The 19,798-nt window shown below is 34.8% G+C and overlaps 1 protein-coding gene across 1 annotated transcript in view; it reads left to right on the top strand.

Annotated features, from left to right (window-relative positions):
* ATP11B (ATPase phospholipid transporting 11B (putative)) overlaps window positions 1–19,798 on the top strand; it is a 117,285-nt gene that overhangs the window by 55,179 nt on the left and 42,308 nt on the right. Inside the window, exons 12-19 of the mRNA XM_046001867.1 lie at window positions 1,043–1,240; window positions 8,097–8,339; window positions 8,915–9,090; window positions 9,517–9,585; window positions 10,916–10,989; window positions 11,068–11,171; window positions 13,850–14,031; window positions 15,174–15,377. Coding sequence (XP_045857823.1) covers window positions 1,043–1,240; window positions 8,097–8,339; window positions 8,915–9,090; window positions 9,517–9,585; window positions 10,916–10,989; window positions 11,068–11,171; window positions 13,850–14,031; window positions 15,174–15,377 — 1,250 coding nt within the window. The remainder of the gene's footprint in view (window positions 1–1,042; window positions 1,241–8,096; window positions 8,340–8,914; window positions 9,091–9,516; window positions 9,586–10,915; window positions 10,990–11,067; window positions 11,172–13,849; window positions 14,032–15,173; window positions 15,378–19,798) is intronic.

The following is a 19,798-nucleotide window of genomic DNA, read 5'->3' as shown; positions in this document are numbered from 1 at the left end:
ACTGTTACTACTGAAGGGTGACAAAATGACACTGTAAGTTAAGAGTGGCCAGCATGTTTATACTGGTATGCTCTTTGCATTTTAGGGCAGAGCATTTGTATTCCCCATGGCATGATTTGAGTAGTTACAAGAGATCACAAAAATTTAAATCATCTATAATGGCATTCCTCTTCAGTACTACAAACTCATTTTTTTATTCCGTTTACTGTATAAGTAAATAAAAAAGTAAGTTGATTTCCAGTTCCGTCAGAATAATTCAAGGAGTCTTACTGTCAGTCTACTGATGATGTGAAATAACCAAAATATGTCATATTAAGTTTTAAACTGAATATGGGCTAGCAGGAAAATTTAACATGTAATTTTGGTAAATAATTATTCTCCAGATTTCACATTTGATTAAAATATTTGATTAAATATTTGATTTAATTTGATTAAAATATTTGATTAAAATACAAATATTAGAAGACAGATGTGGATCTCAAGAAACCACAAAGCAGATCACAGAACATATTTTCCATATGATTCATAATTATGTATTTTACCTTTCACAGAATACATGTTAAAATGTGATACGGCTATGCTATTAAAGTAAACTGTACTATATAATCTGTGTTTTCATTTCCAGCAGTTCTGGACTAACAGTTCTTAAATAGTTGTTGTTGTTTTTTAATTGCAGTCAATTTTTCATTATCTGTGATTTTGAAGGGTGCAAATAGAATGGTAAATATACTCCAGGGATTACAATTATAATTTTGCTAAAGATTGTTTCAGTCACACCAGGCTTTTTGGTAGCTGCTGAAAAGTAACAAGTAGTTCAAATTTAACCTTTCTTCTTTTACTTTGTTCAAGATCCTAATGAACAATAAAACAAAAGAAATGTATTAAAGAAGCAGCTCAAAAAATGAATTTTAATTCATGAAACTTCTGCTTCAGAATATAGTTGATGGTCTGTTTAGACATGAAACTTTGTGATAATGCTCTTTAGTATTACTATGGAAATTCTTATATGTTTTCTCTTATCAAACAATCATTTTCTCCCTAGATTCTGAGATTCATTTCAGACTTCCTTGCTTTTTTGGTACTCTACAATTTCATCATTCCAATTTCATTATATGTGACAGTCGAAATGCAGAAATTTCTTGGATCATTTTTCATTGGCTGGGATCTTGATCTTTATCACGAAGAATCAGGTCAGAAAGCTCAAGTCAATACTTCTGATCTGAATGAAGAGCTTGGACAGGTAAAAAGATCTTTTTAATATGTTTTTCTAATTTGTTATTTTTCTTGAAACAGTACAGGTACAAAGACTAATACAAGTACAAAGAAAAATGTTATGAGGCTTATACCAAAAAATAGCCCTACTTTCCTCCACGCCTAACTCTTGTTTCCCATTTTAAAACCTGAAATCGTTTCTTCCATTAGTTAGCGCTACGTAGTATTCTTTCTTGATTTTTAAATTTTAGGCATTTATTTTTTTTTAAAGATTTTATTTATTTGACAGACAGAGATCACAAGTAGGCAGAGAGGCAGGCAGAGAGAGAGGGGGAAGCTGGCTCCCCGCTGATCAGAGAGTCTGATGCAGGGCTCAATTCCAGCACCCTGAGACCATGACCTGAGCTGAAGGCAGAGGTTTAACCCTCTGAACCACCCAGGCACCCCAATTTTAGGCATTTATTATAGAATATAAAGATAGAATTTTATGCTACTGTTTTATATATACATACCCAGATATATACCCACTTTGCCTCCCCATAGTCCCCCTAATATTTTTATATCACAATTAGGGATTTAATAAATATTTATTTATTGACCTTATTTTGACTCTTTTATTATTGCTCACTAATTTTGAGTTCTTCAAGTATGCCTTATGATACTACAATTACATTTTCGTTTTTTTTTTTTTTTAAAGATTTTATTTATTTATTTGACAGAGAGAGAAAGAGCACAAGTAGGCAGAGAGGCAGGCAGAGAGAGAGGGGGGAAGCAGGCTCCCTGCTGAGCAGAGAGCCCGATGCGGGACTCGATCCCAGGACCCCGGGATCATGACCTGAGCCGAAGGCAGAGGCTTTAACCCACTGAGCCACCCAGGCACCCTACATTTTCGTTTTTATATATTATTTTCCCTAGAATTAATTGCTCTGTTTTTTTATGCTTAATTGCTTAATTTTTGTATACCACAAACTAGTTTCTGATCAATATATGAAACATCTCTTTACATATTCAAACATATCAGGTAATCTAGGATTTCCTTTCTCTTTTCTCTTTCTCTTTTTTTGTTGGCAGCATTTTTGGAGACTTTTGTCTTCAATATGGACTTACGTCTGAGCCTGCTTCTCAGCTGTCACCCAAGGACTTCCCTTTACCATTACCCTAGAAATTCCTTTGCCTCTGTCTTGTTTTGGATCTCCTGGATCCTATGTTAGCCCACCTGTGGCTTATTCTCTCATTTTGGTGGAGCACATGTTCTAATAACTCCCTGGCAAAGGATGCATGAGAGGAAAATATTTTGAGGCGTGGCATGGCAGAAAATATCTTTATTCCCTTTTTTTTCTTTATCCCTTTTTTTGTACTTAATGCACTTGTCTAATGCATCCCAGGTTGGAAGTTAGTTTTCCCCCAAATTTTAAGAACATTTCTCCATTTTTTTTCTAGCTTCCAGTGTTGCTGTTGAGAAATTCAGTGCCATTTTGATTCCCAGTTCTTTATGTGTGATCTGTTATTTTATCTCTGGAAGTGTTTAAGATCTTTTCTTTATGTGATAATTCTGAAATTTCATGATGATATACCTTGGTGTGAGTCTTTTTATTTTTTTCTTTCGTTGGACAATGAGCTCTGTGAGCCCTTCCAGTCTAGAAATACGTGTACTTCAATTCTAGGCATTTTTCTTCCATTATTTCTTAGATAACGTTTTTTTTTTAATTTAGTATTTGGATATATCAGACCATTTATCTTGATTCTCTAATTCTTTCTTTGACTTTCAACTTGGATTTACTTATTTGTTTTTATAATCCTGGGAGAATTTGTCAACTTTATCTTTGTGCCTAACTTTTTTTAAATTTCTATTATAATATTTTTAATTTCTAATATTCCAATATATCTGAATGTCTTCTTTTAATTGCATCTTATTCCTTTTCTTGAATATCTATTTTTTAGCTCTCTCAGGATATTAATGGTGGTTTTTTAAAGTCTTCTGTTCCCTGCATTTTCTGTTTGCTCCTAATTCCTTTTTCAATACAGTCAGTTCTGCTACAATGTGACAAAGCATTCCTAAAAATTGCCATGCTATGTAAAATTACTTAGTAAAAACCACAGATCTAATGGAATTAGAGTGCAACAAAAAATTTATCAGTAATACATTTAAAATAAATTGTTAAGAAATACATAAATACTAGGTACCTGAGTGGCTCTGTCAGTTGTCTGACAGAGGGTGTCTGACTCTTGATTTCTGCTCAAGTCATGATCTCAGGGGCCCAGGACTCACTGGCGGTGAGTCTGCTTGACTAGTCTCTTTTTCCCTCTCTCTGCCCTACTTTCCCCATTTATGTGTGCACCTGTGCACGCTCACTCTCTGTCAAATAAATAAATAAATCTTTAAGAAAATACATAAATAATATATGTGGCATTTTGTCTTGAAAAAGACCACATGTGGAAGTGTTGCAACCTGTGTCATTGTGAAGTATTGAAAGGAAGGTTATCTGAAAATAGAAGTAGGTGGGGTGTGTTTTATACCACCTATGATGACCTGAGGTGGCTGGTAGCTGTTTGAGTTGTGTACATTTCATGTGTTCCTTGTGTGCAGTTTGCTGCTGTTTCTCACAGAGGAAATTATGCATAACCAAATGCAAAGTCCACATTATGCTCAAATTGTTCCCTTATATATCAGTTATATTGTTACAGATTCATGTTTTAATATGTTGTTTATGTTTAATATGTTTAACATGTTGTTATAGATTGAAGACAGTGTTACAGCAGAACTAACCAATTTGTTTTAGACTCTACCTTTCTTTTAAGGAGTGATCCTCAAATGAAAGCAAATCTTTGGGTTTTCCTTACAAGCCTAGAAGTCTTCCCTAGAAAATCCCAGCCGTCCTGCTGTTTTTTGACATATTCCCTAGTGTCAGTACTGGTCTTTCCTCAGTTTCCCCAGAGAGAATTACTACAGTTAGTATTTCTGCTGCTTGTGATTGTTAAAGTCATCCAGTAGAAGTCTCCCTGTTTTTAGCATATTGTCATACTTCTGTTTTCAGCTGTCTCACACCTGTTTTCAGCTTTTCCAGGGCCTCAGATTCTCTCTGGTTCAGTCCTTGTATTAGAGAATAAATCTTCCAACTGTTAACTCAGATAGGTGAAGGGCAGTCTCAGGTTTGCAAGTTATGAGGGGATTTCCGGTTTCATATTGTTCCTGGTACCTCCATTTTCAGCCTCATCCTGTACTTTCACATTCAGTAGTAGCTGGTACATCTACTTCCTGAGTTTTTGGAAAAGGGTTTTCCCCCGTTGCTTAGGTTTCATATTCTAAGTTTTGTTAAGTCACTTACCATTCATTCCTCTCTTGTCTTCCAAACTTGTCATATCTCCCTTCTCATGTTGTCTCATCTGCCATTATTTTTGTTTTTTTTTTTTTAATTCCTTTACTCTTATTTTAGTAAAGTCTCAAGAGGAACAAAGATAATTGTATTTGCTTAACCTACCATTTTTAACCAGAAGTTGGTCCATTTATTTTTAGCATTTAAGAGACTTAGAGTAATTTATGCTAGATATTAATTCATGTCACATTTCTTTAATTATGTATCACATATTCAAGACCTAAAAAGCCCGTTTCTACTACTTCTTTGAACACTTTTTCTCCCCCATTTTTTCTTTCCTTTGACTTTTTCCATCCCAGGTTTCCCCTCTTCCTCTTGTCCTCATGTTAGAATATTGTTTTTTGGAACCTCACACTGTTTATGCATACCCATAATTGCTTTCTCTTTAAGACATGTTAAGTGATAAACTTTTAAAATTTCTAATTCATCTAAGTCTCTCTTTTTACTTTTAAGCCTGTAAATATTTCATAATATGTTTATTGCCTTTATTCTTTTATCTGTTTTTTTTTTTAAAGATTTTATTTATTTATTTGACAGACAGAGATCACAAGTAGGCAGAGAGGCAGGGAGAGAGAGAGGGAGAAGCGGGCTCCCTGCTGAGCAGAGAGCCCGATGTGGGGCTCGATCCCAGGACCCTGGGATCATGACCTGAGCTGAAGGCAGAGGCTTTAACCCACTGAGCCACCCAGGTGCCCCTCTTTTATCTGTTATTATACCAATGAAATCTATGTGGTCATATTCTGTGTCATTTCATTTCCATACTGGTGTATGGTGCCCTCTCTATAACTAAAGTTAAAAGTTAAAACTTCTTGTTTATATATATATACATATATATATATACACACACACACATATATATATACACATATATATATATAAATACACACACACATACACACACACACACGTGTATATATACACACATATGTGTATATATATATACATATATATATTTAATAGAGAGCACAAGAAGGCAGAGCAGCAGGCAGAGGGAGAGAAAGAAGCAGGCTCCCTGCTGAACAGGAAGCCTGATGTGGGGCTCGATCCCAGAGCCCTGGGATCATGACCAGAGCCGAAGGCAGACGCTTAACCCACTGAGCCACCCAGGTGTCCCAATATATTTTTAAAAATCAAAGTTAATTTATTTATCTCTATCATCTAAATTCTGAAGAGTCCTCCATGACTGATAGGTCTGTGTCTATTCTAATCATCTTTGAAATATTATTTCTGTTTGACTGCTGATATATTTTATATCATAATTTTTTTATACCTTATTCTTATTCTTCCTGATCTAAAAGTTTCTTATTAACTTGTATAGGTAAGTGACATCGCTCTGTATCTATCTTTATAATTCAACATTTGCTGTAAGTAGTGGGCAATCTATAATATCACATCACAAAGGTAAACTGTTTCATCTTTTATTTCTAATTTCAACATTTTCTATCTCTATGACTGGTAAGTTATTTAACCTAACTCTTCCTTTGTTTCTTTTTTTCTAAAATAATAATAGTACCTACCTCATGGAGTTGTTGAGAAGATTAAATGAGTTAGAACACTTAGCAGTGCGGGCAGTCTAATGATTGCTACACAATTATTGGCTTTTATTATTACTACTTTACATAGCAGAATTCCTGCATCTCGGATGTTGTAGTTATCTTTACTGTTTGCAAGAAAATGAACTTTAAGGTATATTTTCACACTTTATTTCTTGGTCCAGGCAATTTTTTCCAGCTTTAACTCTGCCTCCCTTTTTGTATGTTGAGGCTTTTATTCTGCAATCCTGCTGAACTCACTTATTCTAGCAGTTTTTTAGTGGATTCCTTAGGATTTTCTATATACAGGGTCATGTTATCTACAAATGGTTTTACTTCTTTTCCAGTCTGAATACCTTTTATTTCTTTTTTTCTTGCCTGATTACCCAAGCTAGAACTTTTGGTACAATGTTAAATAAAAGTGGCAAGAACAGACATCTTTGCTTTATTCCTGAACTTAGTTTAGGGGAAAGCATTCAGTCTTTCTTCATTAAATAAGATACTAATTATGGGGTATTGTAGATACATTTTATCAGGTTGAATAACTAGCCTTCTATCCCTCATTTGTTGAAATGTTTTTATAATGAAAGAGTATTGGGGGGCGCCTGGGTGGCTCAGTGGGTTAAGCCTCTGCCTTCAGCTCAGGTCATGATCTCAGGGTCCTGGGATCGAGCCCCGTATCGGGCTCTCTGCTTGGCAGGGAGCCTGCTTCCTCCCCTCTCTGGCTGCTGCTCTGCCTACTTGTAATCTCTCTCTCTCTCTCAATCTGTAAAGAAAAAAAAAAAAAAATGAAAGAGTATTGGATTTTGTTAAATGCTTTTCTTGAATGTGTCAAGATGATCATTTTAATAATAGAATAAAGAATACCAATTTATTATTGTGATAGGTTTCGTTGACTGATTTATGTTGACCCAATCTTGACTTCCAGGGATAAACCCCACATATTCATGGTGTATCTTTTTTCTATGTTTCTAGATTTGGTTTGTGTTTATTTTCCTAAGGGATATTGGTCTTTAGTTGTTGCTTTTCCTTGTGATGTGTACCTCCCTTTTTAAATGACAACTTTTTCAGATCACTATTGCATTAATCAGATCCTCAGCATAATTCTAGTCGTATCAAGACTTGACTATTTCATCCTTCTCTTTTTGGACCTGCCTTCTTATAGGGTTAATTTTCCAGAATTATTTTCAAAAGAGTAGTAAAATTATTTGTCTTGCCTACTTTTAAAAATGTTTTTATTTAGGGACACGTGGGTGGTTCGTTGGTTAAGTGTCTGCTTTCTGTTCCGGTCTTGATCTCAGGGTCCTGGGATCCAGCCCTGTATCATGCTCCCTGCTCAGTGGGGAGTCTGCTTCTCTTCCCTCTCTGTCCTTCCTTCCCACTGGTGCTGTCTCTTTCTGTCTCAAATAAATAAGATCTTTAAAATATATATTTTTTTCATTTAAATACTTTCCTTTTCACTGAGCTTGTTTTCTACACTTGGTTTCAATTTCCCCCTCTAATATTTTAGAAAACTTTCCATATCTGATTTCTTGTGTTGCTATTACTTTTGTGTTCCTGTTCCCAGTTCTGTACCGTTTCTTCTGGACCACATAATCCTTTCACATTCTATCTAGGTTATTAAGCATTCCTTCCACCTTGCTCAAAAATCATTCTTCGTCCTACTACCTCAAAACATCTTATCCAGGAGATGGAAAAAAGTACTAAATCCCACATTATCAGTCAACTGTACAGATGAACATGGACCTTAAAATGCCACAAACTTCAAAGTTTATATAGATTTGAAATATTTTATGTTACCCTCTTTTGTTTCTGTGTATCTTAATTTATTTGCGCTTAGATTATTAAAAAAAAAAATCTCAGCATCAGTATAAAATTAGGTAAGCTTGACTTTAGGAGACAGAGGAAGACAAGGTTTTTTCGTTTAACATAAGACCATAAACACAAAAATTTATTTTCTTCTATCTTCCATCTCTAGGTGGAGTATGTGTTTACAGATAAAACTGGTACACTGACAGAAAATGAGATGCAGTTTCGGGAATGTTCAATTAATGGCATTAAATACCAAGAAATCAATGGTAGACTTGTATCTGAAGGACCAACACCAGACTCTTCAGAAGGAAGCTTATCTTATCTTAATAGTTTATCCCATCTTAACAACTTATCCCATCTTACAACCAATTCTTCTTTTAGAACCAGTCCGGAAAATGAAACTGAGCTAGTAAGCAACTTTTAAATTAATAAATTGGAATTCCATTTGAAGTAATTCTCTTTGGTATTTGCTGGATTGTAGGAGAAAAAATTTAAGAGTCAGTGGAGCAAGGAATATATATTTGAAATGTATATCCTTTGATTCAGCACTGAGAATTTGTAGTCACAATCCAGTTTAACTTGTAAATCAGTATGTTGCCTGCCTTCATTCTCTGAGTATTTAAATGAGACTGAGTGGAGAACCCTTACTGCCTTAAAATAAAGACTTTGCTAAGAAATAGAGCTTAAATGTATTTAATACTTTTTGTGATCTCACTTTTTCCACAAAAGAGTTTTCATCCTTACTTATAATTTGGCTCTTTCCTAAAAAGATATTCTTGTGTTGAAGGGTCATAAGCAAATGTGACATTTTACTCTGCAATGAGCTAATATTCAGGCAGTTCAGGATTATAGCACTCCTGTTGTAGATCTAAGATAACCAAATTTTTAACTGTATTTATTGACACTTTTTTTCCAATTCTGCTTACAGTTTTCTAAATGTTACTTGGGAATGGTATTTTTATTGAGAATATTATCCTTCTACAGATTAAAGAACATGATCTCTTCTTTAAAGCAGTCAGTCTCTGTCACACTGTACAGATTAGCAATGTTCAGACTGATGGCATTGGCGATGGTCCCTGGCAATCCAACTTTGCACCCTCCCAGTTGGAATACTATGCGTCTTCACCAGATGAAAAGGCTCTAGTGGAAGCTGCTGCAAGGTAGTTTGATCTAATTTCCAAATCTTCAGAAAAACACCTTTTAAATAAAAAGGTGCAAATATTAGAAAATTACTTTAAATTGTCAAACAAAATTCATGAACACATAAAGGTAGAAGTATACTTTAAATTGTAAATATGTGTTTTTAATTTTGTTGTCAAGCTTGCATTGAATCATATTTTGAAGAGATCTTTAAAAATCTGATTACTATGAAATATGAATAATATAATTTGTGAGAAATACTTGTGTATGTATTGTTTTGCACCTACACTGATTCTTCACATTCTTAAAAACATTGCCATATTCAAAGAAATATTTTAAAATCCATCTTCATTGTATACTTTTATTCATGCTAAGTTATAATGACATATTATGAAACATGAAATATCATCCTTAAATCTTCTATTTCTTTATCTTTTAATCCCTAGAATTGGCATTGTATTTATTGGCAATTCTGAAGAAACTATGGAAGTTAAAACACTTGGAAAACTGGAACGGTAATTTTTTTCTACTCTGTGGTTTTCTATGTAATTAATATAGAACAGGAATCTGTAAACTATGGCCCATAGGTCATATTTAGCCAACAGCTGGCTTATAAAGCCTGCAAAAAACTTCATTACATAGTTTAAAGGTTGGGTTTTTGTTTTTTTTTAATGCAACAGAGACCATATATGGCCTGCAAAGCCTAAAATATTTACTATTTGGATCTTTACAGAAAAAGTCTACTGACCCCTACTCTAGAATGATGTAATACTATGTTATACTTCATCACAGTAATAACAGTATCCTACTCTGAATCTTTCATTTGTATTTTAGCTTAGTGTTTCTTGAATTTACTCATAGGTTTATTTTTATGCACTCCTGGGGTAGTTTCATGAGTTCTCACTAAATAAAAAAAAAACTTGTTTATATTTCCTGTGATTTTATTTTTCAAATGTTAGGGAACACCTGCCTATTTCTAATATTTACACTGCTTGATAAATTAATCTATTCCTGTTCTATTCATACCTTTCATGGGTTTACCGATTCCAGTCATATCTCACCTCCAGCTGTCCCTTTCCAAATTCTGCTTTTCCAAACTAAAATAGAGCCCATTCTTTGGCTGTTTTCATGGAGAAGCCTGTCTAGCTCATTTCATCAACTTATGAACCATCATACCACTCTGGTTTGTTGTGCGGGCTTTTTTGAGATGTACACATCATTCTATATGTATATCACTATATAAATACATCCAGAAAACTTTAAGCCACACCTGACTTACCCACACAAATTCCTTCACTACTCCTTATAAAGGCATTTGCTCCCCGACCTGTACATATGTCCACTGTGTCAGATTCAGAATCACTGCTATAATGATCCTCCATTACTCATGTGAGTGTGTTGTATTTCTCAGCTATGTTTGGGCAGAAAAGAGGGTTGAGAATCAATTACATTTTTTAGTGAAAACAACGTGAAGCTGGGCAGATCTGGATTCCAGTCCTTTGCTGTGCCATTCACAAGCTTATTTGACTTTAGAAAATTACTTATCTTTCTGAATTGAATAGTCCTCTTCTGTAAAATGAGATAAGAACTGCCTTCTTTGGTTCTCATGGGTATTAAATGACATAAAGTATATAAAGGACTTGGCATTTGGTAAGTACTCAATATATATCAGTTCCTTCTGTTTCTATCTTGTGTTGTTATTAATGACTCATAACCCATCATCTTGAAATTGTAGTTGAGTTAATTTCTTGTTCTAAATCTTATCTTTTATAGGGTTTCTTCAAATATTCACTTAATATCTTTCAAAAAAAAGTAAACTTTTGGTCTTTTTTATTTTTTCCTTAGGTACAAACTGCTTCATATTCTCGAATTTGATTCAGATCGTAGGAGAATGAGTGTAATTGTTCAGGCACCTTCAGGTAACCTACCTAAACTTTTATGAATTTATATTTATCTAATATTAAGAGTTTGATAACTGATTTTTTTTTTTTTTTTAGGTGAGAAGTTTTTATTTGCTAAAGGAGCTGAATCATCAATTCTTCCTAAGTGTGTAGGCGGAGAAATAGAAAAAACCAGAATTCATGTAGATGAATTTGCTTTGGTGAGTGTAAATTTCTAAGATATAAAACTCTAAAAGATAATATATATATGTAAGATTTAAGGCTTCGTTTTTGCATTAGTAATTTATCAAAAGTATGGAAATTCTGCAGTTCTCTTACATTATGTGTTGCGCCTACGTTCTTTGGTTAAAAATTAACTTTTAACCTGCTAAAATACAGGTCTTCTCTTTGAACCTGTTATAGTCAGGGCTTTTTTGGCTGCAAAGACTATTAAATTAATATATTAAAAAGAGTTTACTTAAAGAATATAGGGAAATCCCAAAAATGTAGAGATCCTGGAGCCTTCATGCTTTGCTGGTGGGATTATAAATGGTACAAACACCTTAGAAAATATTTTAACAGTTCCTCATAGAACATAGAATAATATAGTTACTATATAACCCAGGAGTTCACTGCTAGTTATATACCCAAGAGAACTGAAAATGTATGTTCACATAAAAACTTAGCATTATTCCTAAATAGGCAAAAGGTGGAAACATCTGAATGTCCATCAACTGATGCAAGAATTAAACAATGTGTCATATTCATATAATGGAATGTTGTTTGGCCATTAAAAGAAATGAAGTAATCATGCGCTATAACATGGGTGAACCTTGAAAAGTTCCTATGCCTAGTGAAAGAAGCTAGTCACAAAAGGTCACATGTTCCATTTATATGAAATAGCCAGAATAATGGAATTTATAGAGACAAAAAGCACATTAGTGGTTACCAAGGGCTTAGAGGAAGGGGTAAAAGGGAAATGTCTGCTAATGGGTATGGGATTCCTTTTGGGGTTGATGAAAATGTCCTCAAATTAGATAGTAGTAATAGTACAACTCAGTGAATACACTAAAATCCACTGAATTGTACGCTTTAAAGGAGTGAGTTTTATGGTTTGTGAATGAGTTCTCTCTTACCTGAAGAGTGAAGGAGAATCTTACGAAAACGACATACTGCAATTCATTTGAAGAGGAAGATTTTTAGGCAGTTCTTAGTCTTAAGAACTCATGATCTCTCATTTCTGCATTTCTATAAATGATTGCTCTGTACTCCTCTCTGCTCACCTGCCTCCTTTACTTACCTTGGTTTATTTTCTCCCATTACTTGTTTCCTAATTGTTTCTGATCTAGTTCATCTGTCACACTGTAACATCCATGAGAACAAAGACATTGTTCTCCTTTACACCCATTTTAATCCAGAGCAATACCGGCACATGGTTGGCATTCAGTAAATATTTGTTATAAAATGAATTAGTTCCATATATTAATAACACTCATGGTCCCTTAACTGTTGTTTAAAAAAAACAGTTATTTATAGGTGTGGGTCATTTGTAAGTCAAGGAACATAAATTATTTAGGAATCTGAATAGTGTCATGTAGTATTTTAAAATGTACCCTTTCCAAGTTCTGTTGTTAGAATATTTATTTGGGGGGGCACCTGGGTGGCTCAGGCACTAAGCATTTACTTTCAGCTCAGGTCATGATCCCAGGGTCCTGGGATCCAGCCCTGCATCAGGCCCCCTGCTCAGCACAGAGTCTGCTTCTCCCTCTCCCTCGGCCTGCTGTTCCCCTTGCTTGTGCCCTTTCTCACTCTCTCTCTGCCAAACAAATAAATAAAACCTTTAAAAAATATATTTATTTTGGGTTTTTCTGAGGAGAATGCACGGCAAGAGAAGGAACTTGTATAGCTTTTAGTTATAGACACTAACTTTAATTAGAACACAGTAGGAAAAATTTTGTGCCCAGGAGAATCAGATAATCAAATATATATTCCTAAATGTTGTATAATTCCATTTCACTAGTGAAGTTATACAATGATGTGGTTTAAAATCATTTGGTGACTATAGAAAGTATTGTTTATTTGATAAGGGCCACCTCACAGACTTCATTATTGAACTGTAAATTCATTATACCAAGAACTCTCAGGAAATTATGGTCTCCTTTGCTTCAAAAAATTCTTATAAAGTACATAAAAGTGGATTTGTAAGTGTTAGAACAAGAGAGAAGAACCTGGGGCTACCTCCCTCTTGACAGTCCTGAAGTTACCCCTATAGAACTTTCTGGCTTTCCAGGTAAAACAGTTTTAAAACCATAGTAAGATAATCTTTATGATCTATGATCTATAATCTATGATATCTTTATGATCTAAGATATCCTTTATGATATTAGGCTCTAATATTCTACAATTTTAAAACTTCAGTTATTTTAAGCAACTTTTTAAGACCTCCTCAGCAATTAAAAGAGCTGTGATAATATGTGTCCCATAACTCAGGTCATGAGGGCTTTGTGACACTTCATTTATTTCTTATTACTAAATGATTGTACTTTTTAAATTATTTGTAATTGATTTTTTGGTAAGGCAGCCTCAGTTTATTTCAGTGACTTCTTGATTTCCCATTAGTTTTTTTTTTTTTTTTTTTTTGGATTTTTTTTTAAATTTAATTTCTTATTTTTTATAAACATATAATGTATTTTTATCCCCAGGGGTACAGCTCTGTGAATCGTCAGGTTTACACACTTCACAGCACTCACCATAGCACATACCCTCCCCTATGTCCATAACCCCCCTCCCCCTCTCCCATCCCCACCTCCCCCCAGCAACCCCAGTTTGTTTTGTGCGATTAAGAGTCACCCCATTAGTTATTTTTGTTCAATTTTTGTCTTTAATTTTTCTGTTTTAGAAAGGGCTAAGAACTCTGTGTATGGCCTATAAACATTTGACATCTAAAGAGTATGAAGAAATAGATAGACGTCTGTTTGAAGCCAGGACTGCCTTGCAACAACGGGAAGAGAAATTGGCACATGTCTTCCAGTTCATAGAGAAAGACCTGATATTACTTGGAGCTACAGCAGTGGAAGACAGGTAGGCATCAGACAAACAGGCTATTGCCTTTTCTCTCATAAGAATTTTCTTAGCCAAGTGTTTCTAATTTATGACATAAATTCCATTTATTAACATCTTATAATAATGTATTTTAAATCAAAATAGTCTTAATTTTTCCTAGTCAGTATATACAATTTTTATTCTAGCAGATATCTTAAATAGATGAAAGAATTTTGCTGTGTATAGTTTTGCTTATAGGCAATTTTTAAAATACTCCTCAGTGTGCCATACAGGGACTTTAAGCACCTGCTTAATTCTACAGCCTCATTTTCCACCACTGCCTGCTTCCACTTTCTGCTTCACTACTGTAGCTAAAACTATTCTGTTTTGTGCCTTTTCTCTTTGGCAAGTCTGTGCCTTCTGCCTGGATAAATTTTTCCTTTATCCATTTGTGAATGTCTTTACAAAGTATAGCTCAGATAGTACCCCCACTCCAGTAAGTCCTTTCCTTACCCCTAATAGGATTAAAAATTCTCTTTGTGAAGTATTCATGTTTTGCAGGTAGTTCTATGTTGTTTTGTGGCAGTTCAAGTATTTCTTTAAAGACTTTCTTCTCTGTTAGTTTGTGAATTCCTTAAGGTCCATTTAGTCTTTGTTCCCCACCATCTGTCTCTAAGAGTGTTTGCATTTTTTAAAATATAGGTTTTCATTTACCTTTCAGTTGCCCTAATGAGATTTCTGAGACTCACCTGAAATTACCTCATCCTTTATTTATCCATATTTTGGATACATTTTCATTATATTTATTTATTTTATCCATATTTTGGTTTTTAAACTACTGATATGAGAAATTTTCTTATGAAAAAAGAGAAAAATCTAATTTCAAATTTAAGACTTTCTAAATAAAATAGGAGTTTATGAAGACCATATATTTAGTGTGGTTCTGTAAAAATCAACTTCGAAGATAAATTCTTAAAATACAAATTTGCATATGTTATGTTAACTAGATGATCACTAATTTGATTATTCCTGTTTCTTCTCTAATGGGAAAAAATTCAGTTATATCACTATGCTATAACATTAGTCAGGGAGTCTAGAATTTACATTACATGTACTATCTGGTTTATATTTAAAATAGTCAAAGAAGTATTCTCTACTGCTACTGTTTCTTTTATTTTCAGGCTACAAGATAGAGTTCGAGAAACTATTGAAGCATTGAGAATGGCTGGTATCAAAGTATGGGTACTAACCGGTGATAAACATGAAACAGCTGTTAGTGTGAGTTTATCATGTGGACATTTTCACAGAACCATGAACATCCTTGAACTTGTAAACCAGAAATCAGATGGCGAATGTGCTGAACAATTGAGGCAGCTTGCCAGAAGGTAAGAATGTAATTATCTCATGAGTTCAGGGGTCAGCAAACTATGGCCCATGGGTCAAAGATGGCCCATTTCCTGTTTTTTATAGCCCATGAGCTCAAAATAATTTTTACATTGTCTAAAGGGAGAGAAAGAATCCAAAGAAGAGTAATATTTTGTGATGTGAAACTTATGAAATTCACATTTAAACGTCTGTAAGTAAAGTTCTGTTAAAACACAGGCACATTCATTCATTTACATATCATCAGTAAAGGATTTTGCACTACAGTAGCCTGGTTGGATAGTTGTGACAGAGACCTTATGAAACACTTTTATCATTTCTCACTGCTGCTTGATTTGCTACAGATTACTGTGACACCATTATAAATCAGCAGTGTTTTGAGTGTCACCCATATTGCCCTATGACATTTTACTGTATTTTTATTATCAGTATTTACCAATCATGTTCAAACAAAAGAAAAATGGACTTCTAATATACTTTTAATGCACAGTGAAGTAATGATTATTTTATTATCAAATTAGATGGCATTGTATTTATTAATCAGTGACACTTTAATATACTACCTGTTTGAAGAGACATATTCAAAGATGAAGTATAAAATCTCATTAAAGATAGTTCTATTGTGTTAAAATGTAAAATCTCATTATAGTTCATCATTAAAAGGTGGATATTTGTGGGGCGCCTGGGTGGCTCAGTGGGTTAAAGCCTCTCCCTTCGGCTCAGGTCATGATCCTGGGGTCCTGGGATCGAGCCCCACATCGGGCTCTTTGCTCCGCAGGGAGCCTGCTTCCTCCTCTCCCTTTGCCTGCCTCTCTGCCTACTTGTGATCTCTCTCTGTCAAGAATGTTTTCTTTAAGGCTTCTAAATTTACGCTTCTAGCGACTCTGTTAATATTATGGATATTGTTTATTTCCCTTTTTGTACAAGAGCTATATGAAAAAGTAAGGACTACAGTCTATTTTTTAGGCTGGCTATATGAAGTTTATACCATCTTTTTGGTAGAATATGTTTCCTGAAATAACCAGATAAGTCAATAGGATTTTGATTTACAGGCTTCCAGGAAATGTCAGTTCTAAAAATCTTGGGTAAGGGCACCTGGGTGGCTCAGTGGGTTAAAGCCTCTGCCTTTGGCTCAACTCATGATCCCAGGGTCCTGGGATTGAGCCCCACATCAGGGGGGTGGGGTGGGGAGGGTCTCTGCTCAGCAGGGGGCTTGCCCCCCCACCCCCGCTTGCCTCTCTGCCTACTTGTGATCTCTCTTTGTCAAATAAATAAAATCTTAAAAAAATAAATAAAAATAAATAAATAAATAAACATAAGAATCTTGGGTAAAACAAAGAATTCCATACCTTTGAAAGTTTTAGTTTATATACATTTCTTCACAAACATACATTGATGGTCTGCTATCTAGAATTTGGAATACAGAGTCATATAAGGAGTATTGTTTACTCTCAGAATACTTAGAATGTATAGGAGAAACAGAAGTGGATATGCTGTTCTAGACCTATCACAACTGGCTTATAACAGGCAAGAACGGAAAGGTCTGGATATATAGAATAGGGAAGCTTAGCCTAGACAACGGAGCTCTGTGGGAAAACTCAAGACTGTGCTGTCTCCCAAAAGAAATGCTAACTGGTCAGAGAGTAACACGAAAAAGCATAAGGGACAGCATATGCAAATTTCCAGAGCTGAGAGAGAAGTGATGGTAGTTGAGTATGGCCAGAGAATACAAGATGGAAAGAGGGTATGGGAAGTATTGAGACGTGAACACAGAGATGAACAGATGCTGCCTACTATGTGCCAAAACTGTGAGATGCTCTGCCGTATTTCCTAAATATCTCCTGGATAGTGAGATAATATGGTGACTTATAAAACCTGTCCAGAGAAAACCTAATTTAGTGTGCCTTGGAAAGTTTCCAGCGGAAAACTGATCTGATCTCTCCCACTCTTAGCTGCTTGCTACCCCCTTCTTCTGAGACATGTGCTCAGGCAAGTGCTTAGACTGAACACAATGGAGGGAGCACAGGTTGCTAAGTAAAATTTGGCCAATAGGGAGAAAAAAACAGTCAGTGTGGTGTTGCTTTCAAATACTGGGCAATTGATAAAAGAAAAATACATTTTTAAAAATTTCACATTGTAAAAGAAAATTGTTGAATGCTTATTGGTTATAGTGCAACACTAGTGATAAGGCATACTGTGAAAGACATCATTTTAACTCATAAAGATTTTTTTATAAGATGAAAATCTGTTGATATATATTCAGTTTTTATACCTTGTTGCTCATTTAATAGTGTTCTCACTTTTGATTTAAAAATGGTGGGTATCAGGGCACCTGGGTGGCTCAGTGGGTTGGGGCCTCTGCCTTCGGCTCAGGTCATGATCCCAGGGTCTTGGGATCGAGCCCCGCATCGGGCTCTCTGCTCAGCAGGGAGCCTGCTTCCTCCTCTCTTTCTCTCTGCCTGCCTGCCTACTTGTGATCTCTCTCTGTCAAATAAATAAAAATCTTTAAAAAAAAATGGTGGGTATAACCACTATGGAAAACAATATGGAGGTTTCTCAGAAAACTACAGATAGAACTGTGTGATCCAGCAGTCCCACCTCTGGATATATATCCAGGGAAGATGCAGTCACTGTCTCAGAGGGATATTTGCACTTTCCACCATGTTCATTGCAGCAGTATTCACGATAGCCAAGAATGGAAACAACCTAAGTATCTGTTGGATGAATGTATAAAGAAAATGCGTGTGTGTGTGTAAACACAGGAGTATTATTCAGCTATAAAAAGAAATTTTTTGTGTGACATGGGCAGTATGCTAAGTGAAGTAAGTTAGACCAAGAAAGAAAATACATACATGTGGAATCTAAAAAAGCTGAACTCATAGAAACAGAGTAAAATGGTGGTTTCTGAGGCCAGAGTATGGGGAAGATGGAGAGATGATGATCAAATAGTACAAACTTCTAGCTTATATATAAAGTGAGTAAGTTCTAGAATTCTAATGTAGAGCATGATAACTATAATTAACAGTACTGTATTACATATTGTTAATAGAGTAGATCCTAAGTTAATTGCGACATAAAAAAAATGGTAATTACGTGAGGGGATGAAGGTGTTAACTAACCTATTTGTGGTAATCATTTTGCAATATATATGTGTAGCAAATCATCACATTGCATGTCTTAAATGATGTTATATGTCCACTGTATCTCAACAAAGTGGGGAAAAATGAAATAAAAATGGAGGGATATATCCGTCGACAGATGAATGGTTAAAGAAGATGTGGTATATACAGTGAAATACTACTCAGTCATCAAAAAAATAAAATCTTGCCATTTGCAATGACATGGTTGGAACTAGAGGGTATTATGCTAAGTGAAATAAGTCAATCAGAGAAAGACACTATCATATCTCACACGTGGAATTTAAGAAGCAAAACACAGGGTCATAGGGAAAGAGAGAAAAAAATAAAACAAGACAAAATCAGGAGACAAACCATAAGAGACTCTTAAGCATCCGAAACAAACTGAGGATTGCTAGAGGAGAGGGAGGTAGAGGAATGGGGTAACTGGGTGGTAGACATTAAGGAGGGCATGTGATGTAATGAGAACTGGGTATTATGTAAGACTGATGAATCGCTGACCTCCACCTCAGAAACTAATAATATATTACATGTTAATTAATTGAATTTAAATAAAATTTTAAAAAGGCACTAAGTTCAAAAAAAAATGAAGGGATATTTCTCAGGCAGTCTGCTATACTGTGGTGAACTATAGTATTTTCTTTATGGATGTAACACAATGCTACTTTGAGTGCTGGCCTTCAACTACATAAAGACGTTTGCAGCAGAAATATAAATCTAGATGCTGCTTCTTTTATCATGAAAGTTTTATTATTAAGGGAGAATGGGGAGAAACAGTTGAACAAAATAGTTTGCCCAGTATTATAGTTGATTCACATACTGATGGAAGCTTTTTGTCTCTTCCTGGCAACAGTTTACCCAGCTGTCAGTAATCAGATCATACTTTGAGTGGTACTCATATAGCATATGCCTACAGAGAGGTGTTAATTCATTTTCTGCCATAGGAATATCTGGTGTTACATAGAAGTGGTTAATATCAAAAGACAATTTTGATTCCTTCATTCCTTCCTGCTCCCATAGTGAATCTAGCTTACAAATTTTCCTGAACATTGTTAATTGTGTTTAATTCTTTAAAGTTAGGATTTTCTACATGTATAACTAATAATGTTTTTATTTTTATATGATTTTTCATACTAAAGTTAGGGGGAAAAACCTCTGATTGAGTGTTATAATTCACATTTTAGAAAATATAGTAACTGTATCTGTCTCAGTTCATTGTAAAACTGAATATCATCTGTTTTACTCATCATATAAGTCACTCTCAGTTCTGCTTAATCTCAGCTTTC

Source organism: Meles meles, chromosome 4, assembly GCF_922984935.1.
Source record: "Meles meles chromosome 4, mMelMel3.1 paternal haplotype, whole genome shotgun sequence".
Lineage (NCBI taxonomy): Eukaryota > Metazoa > Chordata > Mammalia > Carnivora > Mustelidae > Meles > Meles meles.
The sequence above is the reverse complement of the archived record's forward strand: the minus strand, read 5'-3'. Positions and strand labels throughout refer to the sequence as shown.